A 22,374-nucleotide genomic window follows, 5' to 3' on the forward strand; every position below is an offset into this window, starting at 1 on the left:
TGTTTGTGAAAATTTTGATGACACATTTCATGAACTTTATCCTGCTTAACAGAGCAAGATAATAATTTTTAAACCCCAATCATGTAGAGGTGGCAGAGGACACCAGTACCAATTTCTGCCAGGTTGGTAACCAAGTTGATTGAGTTTCTAATGGTCCTCTCCTTAACCCAAGAAAGCACAGCAGACAGTTGGGTGATTGGTCACACTCCTGTAATTTATGATAATGCTGTCCGGATGTCTGGTAGTGGGGGGAGGGGGCATGCCCTATCACAAGAACTGATTCTGCTGGGACAGAAAGCTCTATCTTCCAATACTAAAAACGCACAGATTTTCAGGAGTAACTGCTGATTTTGGCTCATTGTTATAGAATACACTGTCAATCACATACAACAGAGATGAGGAGAAACCTGAAGCAAAAGTAATGTTGCAAACACTCAGGCAACATATTGAGAGAGAAACAGACATGATGCTTCAGGCCAAGAAAACTTGCTTCAATGGGCAGATAGCAAATTTGAATTCGGCATTACAGTAGGTTGTAGATGAGAACTTTCTGAGGTCAAAGTTAACGATTTCAATGAATGATGGATTAAGGAAATACTTATCTTACTCCTGTATCCATTATCCACATTCACTGTTTCTAAATAGAGTGACGTACACAGTTTATATAGAACACCAGATAAACTGTATGCTTAGAAGGAAAATTGATTGGTGTTTGAAAAGCGAAAAATAAAACTGCATATGCAGGAAAGCTGAAATAAAACAGAAAATGATAGGGATAAAAATTGGTCATTTAGTATCAGAACTTGATTAATCCTGTTTTGTTGCCTGATTAAGGTGAATTGTGTATTACATTATTTGCCATTGTTTTCCACTCGATAGCAATTTTATCATTAGTGAATAAATTCAATATTATTTAGTTCTGAGATTAAATAGTATTGGCAGTAGCTTAAATGTTGCAATTCTCTGTCCCAGCAGCTGTATCACACCGTTAGACATCTCTGACTTGAAAATCTCCTAACTGGGAGCTAAATAACTTTTAGGGCTAACTAACCCACATGAACAATCTTTAACACCAACAACGGAGCAAGCTATTAGCTTAGCCTCATAATTTGATACAGACAAACAATGATTAAAAATATTCCTACTGATATTATGTGACATAACAGAGACAACAAACGAAATGCAGAAGATGAAACATCCCAATTCTGTTTGATGTATTTGCAGCAGAAGGTCAGTCTTCCATGCAGCATGCATTGTGATGACAGGGGTGGTTGTATGATTTATAATTCAAGACTACTATTTTGCGCCAGGAACAAAGACAGATATTTTGGGAATCATACAGTTTTATAATTTTCATTTATTTTTCATGCAATATGGAGATTGCGGTCTATATATTTGTTTTTGTTCCTGATCGAGAGTAGAGGTTCAACCTCATTAGTGCGACTGCTGTCACCTTTAATCCCCATATCATTCACTAATATCCTTTAGGCTTTTTATAACATTTCTATAGTTCCTTGTTCACAGTATGGTACTGCACTTTGATGTAGGTTAAAATTTTGCGCTAAGTAAGAAATGTATTGAAATTGCATATAATGGCTTTAATTTCTAGTGAAGTTTGTATCTAATGAGGGATAAAGATGACAGGATTACCATCTGTGTTCCAGTTAGAAGTCATTATCTATTACCTACTAGACATAGTGCAATATTTGCCCACTGAGCAGATACAACATAATAACGCAGAAAATACTAAGGAAATGAAAATAGCAAATAAAGAGCAAATCATACACTGTGGTACTACTTCTGTGAGTGGGTTACTTTTTCCAGCATACCATGTGGTACATTAATGACAGGACTTTTTTTAAACCAGACAAAGCAAAATTACACTGTACAAACAAAACAATTACTATCCCTGCGACTCCAGCATTCAAAGAAGTCTCCAATTGTGTCATATTATCCATATAGAATTGCTCGAATCTAATTTCACAGCAACTCAGGAGGCCTGAATGGACAGTGTTCAATTGGAGTCCTATCTTCGTAGATTTTTATTGAATTTACTAATAGTTTGCATTTTAGTTCAGAGTAACATTAAATCATAGAAAACTACATTCAAAATGAAATTTGTAAAATATTATAGCAACAGCTTAATTTTTTTGAATACATGAATGTATTCAGATAAAAATATTACCAACATTCAGACATTAGGAAAGTATACCTTGCTAAAAATGTAACTCATGATTACTCAATGTCATATTTTGTTCAGACATAAAATCAGCAGTTTGATTGTAATACTGCTGTTCCTCTATTTAATCCCTATTGCAGGACTTCAACCTATTTTTTAAAATATGCCATACCTGCCACTCTTGAGGAGTAAGCCACCCCAACACCACATATATTGTTATTGGCGGCAGCTGATACTTCTCCAGCACATCTTGTCCCATGGCTGCACAGGAAGAGTCCAAAATCACAAATCAAAATTGATCCTCCTTTGTTTGTTTTCTGCTTTTAAAAATAGTTACTTTACAAACATGGCACTGGCACCTTTTGTTCAGCAGATTTTTAAAAATCAACAATTCTCTTCCTTTAAGTTAAGAATCAACAAATTTAATTTCAGTCTCAGAATACGACGTCACTCCTGAGTACATTGCTCATCAACAGTGGACCACATGTCCATCTCCTTTTGCTTCTCTTTTACTCAATTATGTTGAAAGCATTGGTACCCAAAGTAGGAGGTTAATGATTTGTTATTCATTCAGGATTTTAACTTTAGAAATAGATGACAGGCAAGTTACCATTGGCCTTATGAATCCCCAAATCCACCCCTGGTCATAATATGAGAAAGTATAATTAAAGCTCTAACTGCCTTAATTATTACCAAAGAAATGTACATTATAATTTATCAGATTGTAAAGAAGAAAACAATTGTGCCCAGATGTATAACATTTAAGCTAGATTACGTTTGAGATGAGTGGTCCCTCACTATAAGTAAACTGTTGATTAATACCAATAGATCAGTTATGAACTAAACATTGCTCAATGAATATGTGCTAGTATGTTACATATCTGTATGTTCTCCCATTATATGCCAACCATGTATTATAAATAAAACCATTGGACAGTTAGGCAGTAATACAACACCTGAGTAGTGTTGTACAGATAGTAGGAAGTAGTGTATATGGCCCAGTCCATCATGGGTAAAGCTCTCCCCACCATTGGGCTCATCTAAATGCAGCATTGTTTCAGGAAAATGGCATGCATCATCAGGAACTCGCAGCACCCAGGCCATACTTCCTTCTCACTGCTGCAGTCAGGAAGAAGGTACAGGTGCCTCAGGAATCACCAGGTTCAGGAACAGTTATTACCACTCAACCATCAGGCCCTTGAACCAAAGGGGATAAACTTCACTTGCACCATCACTGAAACATTCCCACAACCTATACATTCACTTTCAAAGACTCTTCATCTCGTTCTCGATATTTATTGCTTATTTATTATTTTTATTATTATTATTATTATTATTATTATTTCTCCTTTTTTTGTATTTGCACAATGGTTGTCTGGGCAGTTGGTGTAGTCTTTCATTGATAGAAGGATATATTCCCTGATGTATTGCATGTCAACAGATCAATATCCCCAAAAGTAGGTTCACTCCTCCTTGCAGGACATGGAAGAATAAAATTGTAAAGAAGTTGCTGAGATGTGCGGAACCATATAGTGGTAGAAATCAGGGTTTTAAACTGTCCATAAATAGCAATAACATGAGGGGCAAAGGAGGAATTTGTGAAATTTGCTTAGGAGAATGCTCTTGATCAGTATGTACAGCCCATTAAGGTACATATGGTAGCACCTTGGTCTGCGATGGTGGATTTGGTTCAGAGAGATAAGCGAGGTTAAATGAAGAATTAGTGGAGGAATATCTAGAAAACAGAGATTAAATGGCTACGGAAAAGGATACAGTCTACTTATTGGTTAAAATACTCAACTGAAGGAAGTCCAATTTCAAAAAGAAGGGAAATGGATCTGACCTGGGTACATTGATATCAAAGATTGCCAGGACCCAAAGACGGAGATGTTGCAACAACAGTCTAGGTACAGCCCCCATGATGGTGAAGGGGGTTTGGGGGAGTGAGAAGAGATTAGAGTTCCATGTATGTTCAAATAGTTAGGTGATTAAATCAAGCAGAGAAACACAGCACATGGTGGGTGGCAGCTTGTTAGCACATTACAGTGTCTTTAAGGGAGGGGAATATATAGTGAAATTTCCAGTGGTCAGCACCAAGATATATTTTACTAATTTGATCATGGGTATATAGGCACAATAATTAAATGTGCAGAAGGCACAAAACGTGGAAACACAGTGAAACATGAGGAAGGTTGTGATGTACTTAAAGGAAATAAAGAGCAAAGGACAAATGAAACGTAACACCAAGGAATGTGAAGTGTTACATTTTCATTCGTAGAATGAGAACAGACGATGTGAACTTGCACTCAGTGTACTTAATAAAGTGGCTACAAGAATAGAACCTGGTGTGGTCTTCTGCTGCTGTAGGCCATCCACTTCAAGGTTCAACACGCTGTATGTTCAGAGAAGCTCTTCGGCATACCACTGTTGTAACACATGGTTGTTTGAGTTACCGTCACCTTGAACCAGCCTGACCATTCCCCTAACCTCTCCCATTAACAATGTGTTTTCAACCAGTGAACTGCCACTTGCTGGATTTTTTTTTCTTTTTCACTCAATGATCTGTGAATTCTTGAGACTGTTGTGCATGAAAACCCCAGGAGATCAGTGTTTCCGAAATACTCAAACCACTCCATCCGGCATCAACAATTATTCTACAGGGAAGTCACTTAGATCACATTTCACCCCCATTCCAATGTTTGGCCTGAACAAAACTCAAACGTTTGACCATACCTAAACATAAGAGATTTTACAGATGTTGGAAATTCAAAACAGCACATACAGAATGCTGGAGGAACTCAGAAGGTCAGGCAGCATCAATGGAAATGAATAAATAGGCAATGTTTCAGGCGAAGACCCTTCATCAGGACTGGAAAGGAAGGACGTAGAAGCCAGAATAAGAAGGTGCGGGGAGGGGAAGGAGTGCAAGCTAGAAGGTGATAGGTGAAGACAGGTGGGTAGGAGCGGGATAAAAAGTTGGGAGGCGATAGAAACATAGAAACATAGAATAATAGAAAACCTACAGCACAATACAGGCCCTTCGGCCTACAAAGTTGTGCTGAACATGTCGCTACCTTAGAAATTACTAGGCTTACCCATAGCCCGCTATTTTTCTAAGCTCCATATACCTATCCAGGAGTCTCTTAAAAGACCCTATTGTATCCGCCTCCACCACCGTTGCCAGCAGCCCATTCCACGCACTCACCACTCTCTGCATAAAAAGCTTACCTTGATATTTCCTTTGTACTTACTCCCAAGCACCTTAAACCTGTGCCCTCTTGTGGCAGCCATTTCAGCCTTGGGAAAAAGCCTCTGCCTATCCACATGATCAATGCCTCTCATCATCTTATACACCTCTATCAGGTCACCTCTCATCCTCCGTTGCTCCAAGGAGAAAAGGCTGAGTTCACTCAACCTGTTTTCATAAGACGTGCTCCCCACTCCAGGCAACATCCTTGTAATAGGTGGAAAAGGTAAAGAGCTGGTGAAGAGTGAACATGATAGGATATGAGAGTGGACTATAGGAGAAAGGGAAGGAGGAGGAGCACCAGGGGGAGGTGATTGACAGGTGGGAAGAAGAGGTAAGAGATCAGAATGGGGAACATAAAAGGGGAAATGGAAGGGATTTATTTTTACCAGAAGGAGAAATCAATATTCATGCCATCAGTTTGGAGGCTACCCAGATGGAATATGAGGTGTTGCTCCTCTAACTTAGTCCACTAGGAAATTCTGCTTTTTGAGGATGGAACGAAGGTGCTCAACAAACTATTCAATTCCAACAGTGTTTTAAAAAGAATTGCAACTGTGGTGAAAAATATTGAATGGCATCTATAAACTACTTGATTGTATCAAATCTCTTCACACAATATCATTTTTGCTGGCTTGTGATTGCTGTTTAGTCAGCATTATCTTTGTTGCTACTGCCTTAAATCTGTGCAATTGTTTCCTTTTGGGCAATGCCCTGGTAAAGGTTTTACTGCTAATGTTGCAGGTTATTTCATGCAACACACATAAAAGTTGCTGGTGAACGCAGCAGGCCAGGCAGCATCTCTAGGAAGAGGTGCAGTCGACGTTTCAGGCCAAGACCCATCGTCAGGACTAAATGAAAGAAGAGCTAGTAAGAGATTTGAAAGTGGGAGGGGGAGGTGGAGATCCGAAATGATAGGAGAAGACAGGAGGGGGAGGGATGGACCCAAGAGCTGGACAGTTGATTAGCAAAAGGAATATGAGAGGATCATGGGACAGGAGGTGTAGGGAGAAAGAAAAGGGGGAGGGGGGAAGCCCAGAGGATGGGCAAGGGGTATAGTGAGAGGGACAGAGGGAGAAAAAGGAGAGAGAGAAAAAGAATGTATGTATATAAATAAATAACGGATGGGGTATGAGATGAAGGTGGAACATTAGCGTAAGTTTGAGAAGTCAATGTTCATGCCATCAGGTTGGAGGCTACCAATACGGAATATAAGGTGTTGTTCCTCTAACCTGAGTGTGGCTTCATCTTTACAGTAGAGGAGGCCGAGGATAGACATATCAGAATGGGAATGGGACCTGGAATTAAAACATGTGGCCACTGGGAGATCCTGCTTTCTCTGGCCGACAGAGTGTAGGTGTTCAGTGAAACAATCTCCCAGTCTGCGTCGGGTCTGGCCAATATACAGAAGGCTGCATCAGGAGCACTAGACACCACAGCGTGCTGAGTGGAGATTGACATATCACCCCAGCCGACTCACAGGTGAAGTGTTACCTCACCTGGAACACAGGTGAAGTGTCGCCTCACCTGGAATTTCATGTTATTTCATGTAATGGTTCTTCTGCAGAAGCAGTGTGTTCTGCTGGCTACCATTAAAGACAAGGGGTGCTGAGGAATGTGTGTGTCATCCAATCAGGAGGGTGGAATTGGGAGAAGGTTCTAGAGAACGCTGGTTGCAAAGGGTTTTGTGATGGACACTGGTGTGGGTTAAGGTGTTTTTGGCGGGAGCTGGGGGAAGACAGGAGGGAAGATGGCTGAGGATGCTGTCCCTGTTGCATAAGGTGCTTTGTGCAGATGAATGGCTTCAAGGAGGAAGGGCCAATACTCCCATGGGAGAGCCCATTTGTTTGAGATGGATTTCCAGTGACATTTGGACGCCTTCACACAGACTGAGAGTCCAGCACATGAGTTACTTCAAGATGAACTCCAACTTATGTGCACATTTGACTGTTTAATTACAATGGGCACTTTTTGTTTTTTTCTTTCATTTCTTTAATGACACTTTGGTTAAGTTAACATTCATAAATGTACTTCCTCTATAATTGTATGCAGTGTGCGTTCTGTTATTGCTCACTGATGGGTGATTACAGGGAGCAGTAAATCACACAGCATTCACACAAACTGGGGTTTGGGTGGGCGAGACATACCAATCTCCCAGGTTTGGCGGGACCAAAGTCGTATACACCCAAGCTGTACAGAGCCTGAGAAAAGTGGTTTCCTTGCTGCAGAGTGCAGTGGCTGTCAGTGAGGGGTTAACGAGCCACATTTTCAGAGATGCCCAGTAAGAAGAGGCTTCACTTATTTTATAAATTGATGGGAGAAAATTTAACAATGTTTACAAGATAATTAATCCATAACTGACTGAAGAATTTTGAGTGTAAGAAACATGAACAAAATATTGCCTTGCACTCTTACAAAGAAATGCTATCTTAAATGGATAATAAACTATTTTACCAAGTACGTTCAAATGCGTGTTTTAAAAAAATCAATGATAAACAAAAGCTAGACAGATACTGCTCTTCACTGTAATTGATCACCACTGAGCTTTCTATCATGTTCAGTAATAAAGTATAATCTCCATCATACAATGAGCCACTAATGGTTTCCTGGCATCAGCAGGAATGAGCAGGTTGTCTCTACATTACCTGTTAAACCAATCTTTTGTATAGCGAGGGTATGGATAGGGATCATTGCTGCTGAAGTCATAGCTAGCATCTGCATTCTGTAAAAGAGAAGCAATGTAAACTTAAAAGGATGAAATACTTAAAATATTTAGCTAATTTGACCTTTTTAAGTCAGGCTGGTAAAAGGTCTTTGCGTAAGTGCCCCCCCCCACCACCACCACAGATAGGAAATAAATTTGCATAGGATTACAATAAATTTAATTTGCAGAGACAAAAGTACATTTTGATTCAGCAGACGTTACAGACTTCCAGAAAGAAAATGAGTATAGATAAACAAAATGGAATTTGAAACAGCTGCTAGATTCTGTTGGAAAAACCGTTGTCAGGTATTTAATCTTTACTGTACTGTTGAGAAAGCCAATGAATGAAGGAAAAGGACAGTCAGTCTGATCTTAGGTTCACTATTGTAGAAGTAAAATTAATTTCATTTTATCTTGTAATAATGTTCAATATCCTTTGCTACTAAACAGTCAACTTCAACGTCAATTTAAGGTAATTGCCTTTGAGCAAATGAAGAGCAACATTATTGCTGGAAGATGTACATAGGTGGAAACAGCAGGATTTAATCACTTTACAGTAGTGAAATTATCCCAAATTCGAGTCAATATCAGGAGGTATTAGAGCTGGAAACTGAATCCTCATTCAAGTAACCAGGTTTTAAGGAGCATCTTAAAGGCAAAGAGAGATAGACAGGCAGTGTTACGTGCATGCGCTTTGCGTGCCCATTTATTTTTTTGTTTTCTGCTCTCTCTCTCCATCCAGCTTTCCTTGTTTTGGGTGTGCCGACCCAATGTCAATCTCCACTTAGTGCACTGCTGGACCCTCCCCTTGTCAAAACTGCTCCAGTCGGGATTTGGCGAGTGCAATTTATATTGTACAGTAGGAGGATTTCAGGAGTACAATAAAATCCACTTCTTTACATGCACATTTAACACAAGTGACCAAAGGCAAAGCTTTACTCTTTTAAGGTTAATGTTTGGATGTCAGGCCATGGACTTGAATCACTGGGCTGAAGTTCCTTTTGAAACCTTCATTAACGACCAGCTGGTTGAGGAGCCCTAAGTGAATCTGGAATTCTCAATCTTGCTCTCTGGCAATTTTCCATCTGACTTCCACTGCTGCACTCCAAATGGAGTCCAAGTGTAGATGTGAATTTGTTAGAGTCCCTGATTCAAGATAAAGAATCTGTCCACCAACCCTGTGTCTGGTGGTTTTATCTACAAGCTCACTCTCTTAAATGGAAATAGGATGTTTGGAACAAAGTAAGTTAAATGATTTTAGGCTATTTGTTTTCTTTAATAGCTTTAATTATTTAAAATGTTAAAGCAATTTATTTTTAAAGAATTTTTAATTTTAATTTGCAACAGAGCTTATTCAAGCACATTAAGAGCATACAAAGTCTTTGACAACTTTGGCAGCCTGCAAAACTGATAGGTGTGGCCAAGTATCACAGATTTCAAAGTTTTTCCAAGGGCAGCACTTGTTCTGGCTCACCAGCTTGTCCAGATTAAGTCACACAAGGCCTTAGCTCCATGTAGACCTCACGAAGTGAGTCCCTGGACACCCCCATCCAATATATCCAGCAACTGAGATACGAATCTGGTAAGCCAATGACTTCATTTGAGTTCTCTTTCCTTTAGTGCTTTCTGACTTCCTGGGTATTTTCATCAAAAAACGATTTTCCAACAATAATGAAAAAATATATAGCAATTTTAATATTGTAAATCATCCATAAGCTTCACAGAAATAGTTATTGAAGAAAATTTGGCACTCAACCATGGTGGGGCGGATAACCCTAAGTTTGTTCAAATATATAGATTTCAAAGTAATATTTTCTATTTTCATTTTAGATTTTCAGCACTTGCAGTCTTTAACTTCAGTAATAAGCTCAAGAAGAAACAGAAATAGTTTTTATGTAATTTGTGTTTTACAGTTGCAGAACAACCATAAAATGAAATTAAAGTGTGGGTAAATAGTGTTGATAGTCTGTAATATTTTCATCTTTCATTAATTTTACCTTTTAACAACTGTAAAGTATGCAGAAATTAGATATAGTTTAGTAAATACTATATTCATATAAACATTTCCACACAAAGGTGGATTAATTAATTATTCTCTCTTCAGTCAAAGGGGTCACGAATAACTCAATTTTTGATGTTTCCATAGCATACATGTTGAAGTCATAATATCAATCTCAACAGAAAGCCCATGAATAACACAAATAATCTTTTATCAGCTGGCTTTTTAAAGGAATTGTTTAAAAATGGGATCTGGCCGAAGAATGCATTTGAATCTCTTGGGAAAAGAAACTCTTCAGAGAACATTTTAAAACACACATTTTGCATTAATAGTGAGTCACAAGAATGTTCACTTCACAGCCTTGCACAAAGTAATTCATTGCTGATATAAAAGTTAAATCATTCATATGCATAGCTTGGTTGAACATATACACTTCATAGCATCATGACTGCCACTAAATCTTAATTATAATATATAACATGCTGAACTTTTAGTTCATTGTGCAAATAAATGCTGATTGACAATCCAAAGTTCTGCAAAACAAACTCAAAGTCAAAGTAAATTTATTATCAAAGTTCTTATATGTCACCATATACTGTCTTCTTTTTCTTGCAAATATTTACAGAGAAATAACGAAATACAATGGAATTTATGATAAATTATACATAAAGACTGACAAACAGCCAATATGTCAAAGAAGACAAATAGTGCAAATAAAAACAAAATAAATAATACTCAGAACATGAGTTGTAGATTCCTGGAAAGGGAATCTGTACATCATGGAATCAGTTCAGAGCTGAGCTGAATGAAATTATCCCTGCTAGCTTAGGAGCCTGATGATTGTAGGGCAATAATTGTTCCTCATCCTGGTGGTGTGGGACCTAAGGCTCCTGTACCTCCTTCCGAATGTTGGAAATAGGGGGATGAGAGGGTGGCCTGGGTGCTGGGGGGTCGTTGATGATGGCTGCTAATTTTTTGTGGCAGCGCTCCTCATGGATATGCTCACTGGTGGGGAGGGCTTTGCCTGTGATGTAGCCATCAACTTCCGTAGACTTTTCTGTTCCCAGTCACAGGTGCTTCCACACCAGGCTGCGATACAACCAGTCAGGATACTCTCCGCGCATCTACAGAAGTTTGTCAAAATTTTAGATGATATGCCAAATCTACTCAAACCTCAAAGAATGTAAAGGTGCTGCCATGTCTTCTTTGTGATGGCACTTACATGCTGGTCCCAGGACAGGCCCTTTGATATGTTGATGCCAAGGAAATTCCACTACCAATCGTCCAATGAGAACTTGCTCCTGGACCTCTGACTTCTTCCTCCTGTAGTCTTTAGTTTTGCTGAATACAGTGCATACGATGCATTGGCCTTCATCAATCATGGGATTAAGAGCCGAGAGGTAATGTTGCAGCTATATAGCACCCTGGTCAGACCCCACTTGGAGTACTGTGCTCAGTTCTGGTCGCCTCACTACAAGAAGGATGTGGAAACCATAGAAAGGGTGCAGTGGAGATTTACAAGGATGTTGCCTGGATTGGGGAGCATGACTTATGAGAATAGATTGAGTGAATTTGGCCTTTTCTCCTTTGAGCGACGGAGGATGAGAGATGACCTGATAGAAGTGTACAAGATAATGAGAGGCATTGATCGTGTGGATAGTCAGAGGCTTTTTCCCAGGGCTGAAATGGCTAGCACGAGAGGACATAGTTTTAAGGTGCTTGGAAGCAGGTACAGAGGAGATGCCAGGGGTAAGTTTTTTTTTATGCAGAGAGTGGTGAGTGCGTGGAATGGGCTGCTGGCAGTGGTGGTGGAGGCGGAAACAATAGAGTCTTTTAAGAGGCTCCTGGATAGATACATGGAGTTTCGAAAAACAGAAGGCTATGTGTAAGCCCAGGTAGTTCTAAGGTAAGGACATGTTCAGCACAGCTTTGTGGGCTGAAGGGCCTGTATTTTGCTGTAGGTTTCACTGTTTCTATGATATTGAGTGAAAGGTTGTTGTTGTTGTGGCATCATTCTACCAGATTAGCTTTGAGAGGATTATTGTGTTGAATGCTGAGCTGTAGTCAGTGATGAGCATCCTGATGTATGCATCTTCATTGTCCTAGTGTTCCAGTGCTAAGTGAGGATCATTGAAATGGCATCTGCTGTCTACCCGTTGTGACGGTAGGTAAATTGGAGTGGATGCAGGTCATTCCTCAGCCAGGAGTTGATATGCATCATGACCAGTCTCTCAAAGCAGTTCATCACAATGAACGTAAGTGCTATTGGACGATGGTCATTGAGGAAGGTTACCACGGCCTTCTTGGACAGTGGCATGATTGAAGTCTGTTTGAGAAGGAAGGTACCTCAAACTGCTGAAGTGAGAGGTTGAAGTTATCCCTAGACATTCCAGCCAGTTGATTAGCACAGGTCTTCAGAACTCAGAAAATTACTCATCTGGGCCAGATGCTTTCCACAGATTCAGCCTCTCAAAGAGTACTCTCGTGTCAGCCTCAGAGACTGAAATCACAGGGTCGTTAGGAGTTCTGGATGTTCATAAAGGTGCTTACATGTTCTTTTAGTCCAAACAAGCACGAAAGGCATTGAGCTCACCAGGGATTGAAACCTTGATGACCCGAAACATCGACTAAACTCTTTTCCATAGATGCTGCCTGGCCTGCTGAGTTCCTCCAAGGTCTTGTGTGCGTTGCTTGGATTTCCAGAATCTGACGATTTTCTCTTGTTTGTCATTTATGTTGCTTGGTTTTGCTTTCTAGGAACTTGCGGATATCAAGCTACAGCTGTCAAGCATCATTCTGCGATTAAGGTTTTGACTGGAGTTGCCACTTTGCATGTAAGATGGCTTTCCAGAGGTCATATTCAGACCTCTATTATATTCCCATATTACCAGACCTGAACACCATAAATCTAGCCCTCAGCAGAATCTCTTGGCTCATCCAGGGCTCATTAACAAATTGCAAAAATGATATTCTTGGATGAATAAACAAACTGAAATTTTAAATTAACCATCTCTAAAACATTCTGGCTATTGGAATAATGAAGCACATTAAGTGAATGTACATCAGTCTAAATTATCTGATAGCAGGCCACCAGCTTTTAAGCATCACAGAGATGTTTCAGCTGTTTGGAAAGCTTCATGCTGGTATCATGGATTTCCTAAGCCTCTAAATGGTAGTGCTGCTTGAGGAAAATAGTTCATTTTCTAAGTTGTCCCTTGAGGTCAGTTAAATACTGGGGCTGAAACAGTGGCCTATTTAATTTCTTTGTGGCAGAGAAAATGTACATCTTTGAACCCCACCAAGAAAATCTGGATATCCTGTGCTGCCTGGTTCCCTGATCCTCCCACCCATCTCCCCTTTTTTATCAGGAATAAAGTAATCCATTGGCTACAGAGCGCTTGGGAATTTTTCAAAGTAGCAAAATGTATTCTGTAAATACACTCAGTGGCCTCTTTATTAGCTACCTCCTGTACCTAATAATGTGGTCAGTGAGTATATGTTGGTGGTCTTCTGCAGCAAAAGCCCATCCACTTCAAAGTTTGATGTGTTGTGCATTCAGAGATGCTCTTCTGCACACCACTGTTGTAACGAGATTGTTTGAGTTAGTTATTGTTCACTTCCTGTCCGCTTGAACCAGTCTGGCCATTCTCCTCTGACTTACGTAATTAACTAGGCATTTTCACCCACACAGCTGCAGCTGACTGGGTGTTTTTTTTGTTTATTGCACCATTCTCTGTAAACTCTATAGACTGCTGTGCATGAAAATCCCAGAAGATTCAGCAGTTTCTGAAATACTCAGACTACATGTCTGGTGTCAACAATCATTCCACAGTCAGTCACCTGGATCACATTTCTTTCAAATTCTGATGTTCAGTCTGAGCAACAACTAAACCTCTTGCCATGTCTGCATACTTTTATGCAATGAGTTGCTGCCACATGAAATACTTGCATTAACAAGCAGGTGTATTTAATAAAGTGGCCACTGAGTTTATGTGTCTTTCTTCATTTTATTCTTACTGGACTCTCTTTAGTACAATGATGAATAGGAAAAGACTGTGTTCTTGCATGATATTTCTATGAATGTCAAACCAGAATATGTACTTAATGTGGATACACTAGGAACCTTGGAGATGTGAAGTGATATAGGTGTCTAATCACATAAACTGCCACAATGTAGATGTACTGGTTAAAAGAAAAATTTTTGAATAGACTAATGAACTGATGGTTATTATCTAAAGATGCTGGAATTCAAATGTCAGGAAGCTTCCTAAATTTTACTGGGGGTATCTCACCTCAAGAAAACTAAATTGGTCATGGTGCCTGGCCAATAAACGTTACTGGAATGTGATCATGGTTTTAAAGCTTAAATTATGAGAATTGTTTTCTAGCTGGATTTCAGAAGATTTCAGGGTAATTGAGGTGCCTGAATGAGGTTGAGATTCAGCAGGGGAGATATAGAGAAACAATTGCCCTATGGGAGGAATCCAGAACCTGGGAGGAAAATATATAATTAATAAATGGGCCATTAGGGGTGCCATGTGAAAAGCACGTATTTGTAGCACAGAATTTATTGGAAGCACAGCCCAAAATATCATTGTTGCTGGCTCAGCTGCATTTTTTCAGATAGTTTGTTTTCATTTGACAGGGGATGCAAGAGAATAAATATTAGGGAGTGAAGCCAGATAGATGTTCCAAGTCCATGAATTTTACAAAGCTGAAGAAATGGAGCTGTCTCCTTTGCATGGAATGAAGCTGCAGTGAATTTCCTTTGTCTGTCTGTGATCATGCGATGCAGCAGATCAGTTTACTTTTAGCATCTGACATTGGGTGGATCCGTTTTATCTCTTTGCTTACTGCTTGAACAGAAGAAGTTCAAGTGTCAAGTGCAAAAAAATCTATTGCTCTATCCCTCTTCCTCAGCCAGTCCCCCTGGGTTTATTCAATATGATTCAGCTGTTAGCAGATTAAGAATTCTCTTGAACAACAGCTTTGTGTCCAGGGTAATATGAATTTTAATGTGACAAGAGCAACATATGAATCTGCTATTTCTGCTGCACCACCAGAGCCTGGAGGAGTTTTAGCTCCCTGATCAAATTAGTAGGAAAATCACTGAATGCATTTAACAACCCCTGGTGCAACCTGCCCTTATTTTTCTAACACTTTGTCAATTTATAAAGTGAAACTCTAAAACATGTACAAATTATCACTTTGCCTTGTACTTCAATCTGATTCATGTCAAGATAATAAAATAGAAATCCGCTCACTTCTCCTTGTTGTTAGTTTCACAAGGTATGTGCTTATATTGTCAATGAAGCAAGGTCATGAGAATTAGGAAATAATTGTACTAGTATACGGTCAATGTAAAATAATTTACTGTAACAGAACTTCCATGCTTCTACCTGAGGAGAAACCTTAATCTTAGGAATCAATCTAGAGAATTTGTGTACTTTTTTCAAGGCAAGTATATCTTGCCATCGATGTGGAGGGTGCAACTAAGTGTGGTATTACAGTCGTGGTCTTGCTAAAGCCATGAAGAAATGCTGTATTCCTTCCTTACTTTTGTTCTCAAACTTGCATTAAAAACAAACCTAACACGTGCCTTCTTTATTCTTTGCTATCACTGAAGGTTAATTTTCTATATTTCATGAACTAAGATATCCAAGTCCTTCTGAGTACCAGTAAACCCCCACCATATAAAATATTCAATTTTCCCTCAGTTTCTATCAAAATGATTTGTTTCATACTTCCCCATGTTATACTACATCTGCCCATTCCTTTCCTGCTAAATATAATCTTCTACCTTGCTCATTTAATTCCTATCATTGCAACATCAGCAGATCTTGATATATTATAATGAATATCTTCATCAATCATTAATATAGCAGAAGCTCTAACACTGATGTGTGTGGCACACTGATGCGAGCATCACAGCAAACCTAGATATAATTAATTTATTCTTTCTCTGTTTTCTGTCCATTTATCATTGTTAACCATGGTTTTAACTCCAATCCCACTCGCCTTTATCCTTCAGGTACACAATACAACAAATAACTTTTGAAAGTCAAGTTAAACTAATTTTATGATTGCACCTTATCTATCCAACAAGTTACATCCAGGTAGCTCTAAGGGGCAAATACCGGGAGAGAGAATTGGAGAGCAGATCTTTGAACATGCGATGAAGTGGACAATGAGGACTTTGAGGCTAAGAGTTTTCCTGCAGCAGACTGTAGGGAAATGACTCCTCATTCACCTATTCAGATATATTTACTTTTTTTGAAGGTGGTCCTAATTGTCCTTCTCCTTTTCAACATTTTGTCCTTGTTGGGGTGACCAGACAATGTACTGTGGGATATATATATATAAGCAACACACATCAAAGTTGCTGGTGAACGCAGCAGGCCAGGCAGCATCTCTAGGAAGAGGTACAGTCGACGTTTCAAGCCGAGACCCTTCGTCCCGACTTATGTATATATATAAGTTTTTTTGGTACAATATATACAGTATTCATTGAGAATTATGATGTAATATTTAAATGATTGTTATTGTTTACCTTTAACTTTAAATGACCATAGCTCTAGAATCAACATTGTTTCAAGCTAATTTTCCAATCCACTTTACTTGCAAATTTAATTAGTTCAGTTTGCATTTAAGACTCTAGGTACAGTCTTCAGCGTTTCCTTTGATATTAGACTATCATGACCACTGGAGGACTACCCACTGATACTACTCATTAACTCTGACTTATTACCTAATACAAGATCTAATAATGGCCTGTTCCCCTGCTGGGTACAGGAAACTATTCAAAATGCAATTGTAATATGAAAAAATTTTGATAAATCTATTTTACCAGCATAGATTAAGAAATGCACAATGCCCAGATCACTAAACCTAACCCCTGCTCGCTTTAAAATAGTATTGGAACATTTACATCCACCTGGCAACACAATCACATTATTGGTTTTAACAGCTCACCTATGACATTGCAGCACTCCCTGTGTACTGCAGTGCAAGGTTAGCTTTGATGTTATACAGGTCTTCCACCTATCATCTCTTGACTTTGAGGCACTAGTGTTTTCTTATTACCAGCAATGCATCTGATATGAAATAAATAATCCAACCAGAAAATTAATCAGTAATGCTTCTATGTGATCAGACATTAATTTCCTTCTGGCTCAAGAAGGAAATCGCTTATATTGTTTTCTGAACATTTGTTCCCACCTAACCGATCTTCTAAAATTCCAGGGGGACAAGTCCCAGAAAACCAGTTGCATTATTCCTGAGGACAAGAGATTATATTAAACAGTTTTGTTTAATGCACAAGCTGTTAATATGTTCATTTAACTTAAATTTCTCTAAGATGTGGGAAAGGCCAAAATAGTACTTTATGAAACAAATGTAATATTGTTCTATCAAAGAAACAACAGCTTTCTGCTTAAGATGGAATTGAGAGTGCAAAATATCTTTGAAAAAAATCCTCATCAACGTTCGCTTCTGATAAGCCTAGGGCTATATGTCTCAGTGTGTCTCTCAGTAGAAACGATGCTTCATACTCAGAAGTTAATCTGATACTCTTTCAGAAGAAACTCCATGTTGCAAGCAAATTTTTTCTCAAAGCTATTTTGGGAGAAACTATTTCAAAATCAAATGGCATCAGATTGTTTTTGCTGGATAATGCAATCAAAATATCTGGGTAGTCATTTAGAATTTTGCTCATTGTGGCTACTGATGCAGAGTCGCATTTTGCTTGTATGTTATTTTTGAAAATGTCTGCTGGTTATAATAATTCAGGGGCTCCAACAATACAAAACTGCCTGTCATTATTCATCATGAAATATAAATTAAATTGCAGTCTTTGTGCCAATAGATACTAGCGCCTCCTTAAGTACAGCAGCAGCAGTAACAGTGTACACACAGGAAGCAGTATTCTGATGTGCAGTATTTCAAGGCTGATACTAGTCATTTTGATTTTGTAATCACCTGACATATTACAATTGCAATAAGCTCCCGAGAGTGTTGGACTCAACCAGTTCCATTATGGTACAACACCCCCACCATCGAGGATATCTACAAGAGGTGATGTCTTAGGAAGGTATCATCTACTATCAGGGAACCCCACCATCCGGGCATCTCCTCTTCTCAACACTGCCACCAGGCAGAAGGTACAGCAGCCCAAAGACTCAAATCTCAAGGTGCAAGAATAGGCTCTTAACCACTGCCATTAGGTTCTTGGACTGACCTGTAAAACCCTAACACTACCTCAGACTCCATTTCTTTTTCAGTCTCGCTCAGTCTGCACTGGTGTTGTTATGCTTACTTTGTTGTTTATTTAGCAGTCTTGCAAATTATGTATAAGTTACTGCATGCAATTTAAGTTTGTGTTAACTGATACGTAACCCTATCTTGCATTGTGCTGCTGGCTCAAACAACTGATTTTCATGGCATTTACATTCAGCGGCCACTTTATTAGGGATCCCCTATACCTGATTAACTGCGCACTGGCTGTATTTACATGGTCATCTGCTGCTGTAAACCCCCCGCTACTTCGAAATTCGATGTGTTGAGCATTCAAAGATGCTTTTCTGCACACCATGATTGCAACATGTAGTTATTTGAGTTACTGTAAGCTTCCTGTCAGTTGAAACCATAAACATATAAAGCTTATTTATTCCACTGGGGATCTGGGGTTGAGAGGGTGAACAGCTTTAAGCTCCTCGGCACAATAGCACCTCTTTCACCTCAGACGGTTGAAGAAGTTTGGTGTGGGCCCCCAGATCCTAAGAGCTTTCTACAGGGGCACAACTGAGAGCATCCTGACTGGCTACATCATTGCCTGGTATGGGAACTACTTCCCTCAATCGCAGGACTCTGCAGAGAGTGGTGTGGACAGCCCAGCGCATCTGTAGGTGTGAACGTCCCACTATTCAGGACATTTACAAAGACAGGTGTGTAAAAAGGGCCTGAAGGATCATTGAGGACCCGAGTCATCCCAACCACAAACTGTTCCAGGTGCTACCATCCAGGAAACAGTACTGCAGTATAAAAGCCAGGATCCAACAGGCTCCAGGACAGGTTCTTCCACCAGGCCATCAGACTGCTTAATTCATGCTGACACAGCTGTATTTCTATGTTATATTGACTGTTCATATTTAACCATCTTGTTACTGTCCTGTTTACATACTATTTATTACAAATTACTATAAATTGCACATTTAGTCAGAGGCGTAGCGTAAAGATTTTTACTCCTCATGTATATGAAGGATGTAAGTAATAAAGTCAATTCAATTCAATTCAAAAACTGTGAGCTATTAATGCTGGCAAACAGCCATTCTAAAATACTGTTTATGGAACTTAAACAAAACCATGATAACAACTCAGAGGAATGATGTTTCATCTAGCTGTGCGTACATATATAGTTAAATGACAATAAACTTAAACTTGTACTTAAGTTTGAATGCTTGCTTTTGAACATTTCTTTAACAAACACTTCCAGTAGCTGCAACCAAGCTAATTCCACAAGTTTACAAGCCGTTCAGTTCATGCTGATAGATTTAGATGGGTGGAGCGTTTGTGTGGCATAACTGTCAGCACGGACTAATTGAGCCAAGTAGCCTATTTCTGTGCTTTCTACCCTATGTAATTTCAGTAAGTACTGGAAGGGATTCCTGCATTGAAAGAAATTGTTCAAGCTGGAGGTCAATTTAATATTTTCCAGTTCAGATTTTTGTAAGGGAAGCGTCACGGAGCCAAAGCAGATGGTCAGAATTAAGATGCAGTTTCACCAAAAATGAACTGCCACAAGTATTGAATGCCATTCTCCTGATCTTATATTTGAAACAACTTTACTATTGAATGCAGTGAAAAGCTTGCATATATAAGCAATCTCAGCAGTCGACTCCAATAGGTTATTGTAAAGAATAATTCTCATGGTCTGGAGATTTTTTAACAATCCTGACGAAGGAAAGGGGATAGGATGCTCCTTGGCATTGAACACCGGGAACGATCAAGAATGGTAAATGGATTTAATGTCCCACAGGCCCAGTCATGGAGAATGTCATGACTGACATGGCCAAAATTAGTTCAATTAAAAGCCAGCTTCACCAGCCACATCAAGAATATAAGCTTTAAACAAGGCCAGGAAGCTACAGTTTACATTTGAATTCTAAAAATTCCATAATTTTAGTGTTCTGGGTCCTTGCTAGACATAACATGTAAGAGTTAACAAATCAATGCATTTTCTCAGACAATCGGAGTGTTTAAATAGAGTTTTAACAGCCATCTCACACTCCATAAGCTTTGACTGAAAACAGCAGCAGGGCTACAACACTATAGTTATCATTACTGAGAGTCAACAGCACAGAAGCAGGCAATTCAGACCAGTTGATCAAAGTTATTTTAAGCTCCACACTGCTCCATTCATCTAACTTATTACCAGAAACTTCTATTTCATTCTTCCTCATGTGCTTATCTAGCTTTCCATTTCAATGCAAGTTGATGCAATTCTAATGGTCAATCTGGATGGTCATGCAAGTGAGTAAGAATTTATCCGCTATGACATTTTAGCAACAGAGGTCTCCAATCTGAGTCTGCTTAGTAAAAATAAGCACATCTTTATTAACAACAGATGGAGTGTCTTCTAGTTATAAATTATTCCTTCTTTAAAACATACTGTATATCAATGAAACTTTGGGAATCCTGCCAAGCTACTATTTCCGAAGTATTTTCTTCCTGGCTGAGTACAATCAATCATGCTTCACCTCATATTAATTGTGACATTTATCTGTGCATCTACATTTCTTAACAAAATAAATTATAAACCCAAAAGAGAAACCTAATGCATACTTACATAGTTTTCTGCAAGATCTGGGTGTAAGTAGTCAATCCCTGCATTAAAACAATAAACAGATTAAACAAACACTTGAAAACTGAGTCCATCTTAGATTATTAGATTATTAGATTACGAGGACACTCGGTCCTCGTTTATTGTCATCTAGAAATGTATGCATTAAAAAATGATATAATGTTCCTCCAGAATGATATCACAAAAAAAACAGGACAAACCAAGTCTAAAACTGACAAAACCACATTATTATAACATATAGTTACAACAGTGCAAAGCAATACCGTAATTTGATAAAGAGCAGACCATGGGCATGGTAAAAAAAAGTCTCAAAGTCCCAATCGACTCATCATCTAACGCAGGCGGCAGAAGGGAGAAACTCTCCCTGCCATAAACCTCCAGGCGCCAACAACTTGCTGATGCATTGGAAGCATCCGACCGCGGCCAACTCTGAGTCCATCCGAAAACTTCGAGCCTCTGACCAGCCCCTCCGATACAGCCTCTCCGAGCACCATCCTCTGCTGAGCGCTTCGACCCCGCCCCGGCCGCCAAGCAACAAACAAAGCTGAGGACTCGGGGCCTTCTCCTCCGGAGATTCCGGACCACACAGCAGCAGCAGCAGTGAAGCAGGCATTTCAGGAGCTTCACCAGATGTTCCTCCGTGCTCTCACGTCTGTCCCCATCAAATCAGGGTTGTGCACGGCACCCTACTTGACAAACCTGATTACCTGACTTAATAGACCTGTTTCTGATTCTGAGACCCTGCTAAGCACTGTGAAGCAGTATTGGAAATGCCACGGTAAATACAGCACATTTGTTTAGTTGCAGCAACAGCTTCGAGCAGAGAAAACTGCTTTTATAATCACTTCAGTAGAACACAGCAGGCCAGGCAGCATCTCTAGGAAGAGGTACAGTCGACGTTTCGGGCCGAGACCCTTTGTCAGGACTAACTAAAAGAAGAGCGAGTAAGAGATTTGAAAGTGGGAGGGGGCACTTTATTTTGTGTCTTGCTTGAAATTCCAGCATCTGCAGATTTCCTCATGTTCACTTCAGTAGGAAGTGGGTTTAGGCATAACTTTAAGCCAGCATACAATTAATGTTTGATTAGCTGGCAACAGGACAAAAATGCAAAAATGTTAAATTTCCTCCACAAAAATGCATCATATAGGAAAAGATGAAAAAAACACATGGATATACTTGTAAGTGCATACTGTCAAGAAAGATTCTCAGTTCTTACCATCATCCATGATTGCTATGGTTACTCCTTTCCCAGTATAACCCATTTTCCAAGCCTCAGCTACATTAAGGTCTAACCCAGGAGTTCCATCTATTTGGCCAGTGTTGACCTAATTCAAGAAAAACAATTGAGCATGTTTTATTATTGACACTAGACATTTTTAGACATTGT

At 39.3% G+C, this 22,374-nt stretch overlaps 1 protein-coding gene across 1 annotated transcript in view; it reads right to left on the reverse strand.

Moving 5' to 3' along the window:
• The window catches only part of pcsk2 (proprotein convertase subtilisin/kexin type 2), a 78,038-nt gene that overhangs the window by 17,199 nt on the left and 38,465 nt on the right, over nt 1–22,374 (reverse strand). Inside the window, exons 4-7 of the mRNA XM_072267078.1 lie at nt 22,204–22,312; nt 20,973–21,010; nt 8,072–8,148; nt 2,352–2,440 (exon numbers count right to left, since the gene is read on the reverse strand). Of these exons, the coding sequence (XP_072123179.1) occupies nt 2,352–2,440; nt 8,072–8,148; nt 20,973–21,010; nt 22,204–22,312 (313 nt within the window). The remainder of the gene's footprint in view (nt 1–2,351; nt 2,441–8,071; nt 8,149–20,972; nt 21,011–22,203; nt 22,313–22,374) is intronic.

The sequence above is a fragment of the Mobula birostris genome, chromosome 8, assembly GCF_030028105.1.
Source record: "Mobula birostris isolate sMobBir1 chromosome 8, sMobBir1.hap1, whole genome shotgun sequence".
In the NCBI taxonomy this organism is placed as follows: domain Eukaryota; kingdom Metazoa; phylum Chordata; class Chondrichthyes; order Myliobatiformes; family Myliobatidae; genus Mobula; species Mobula birostris.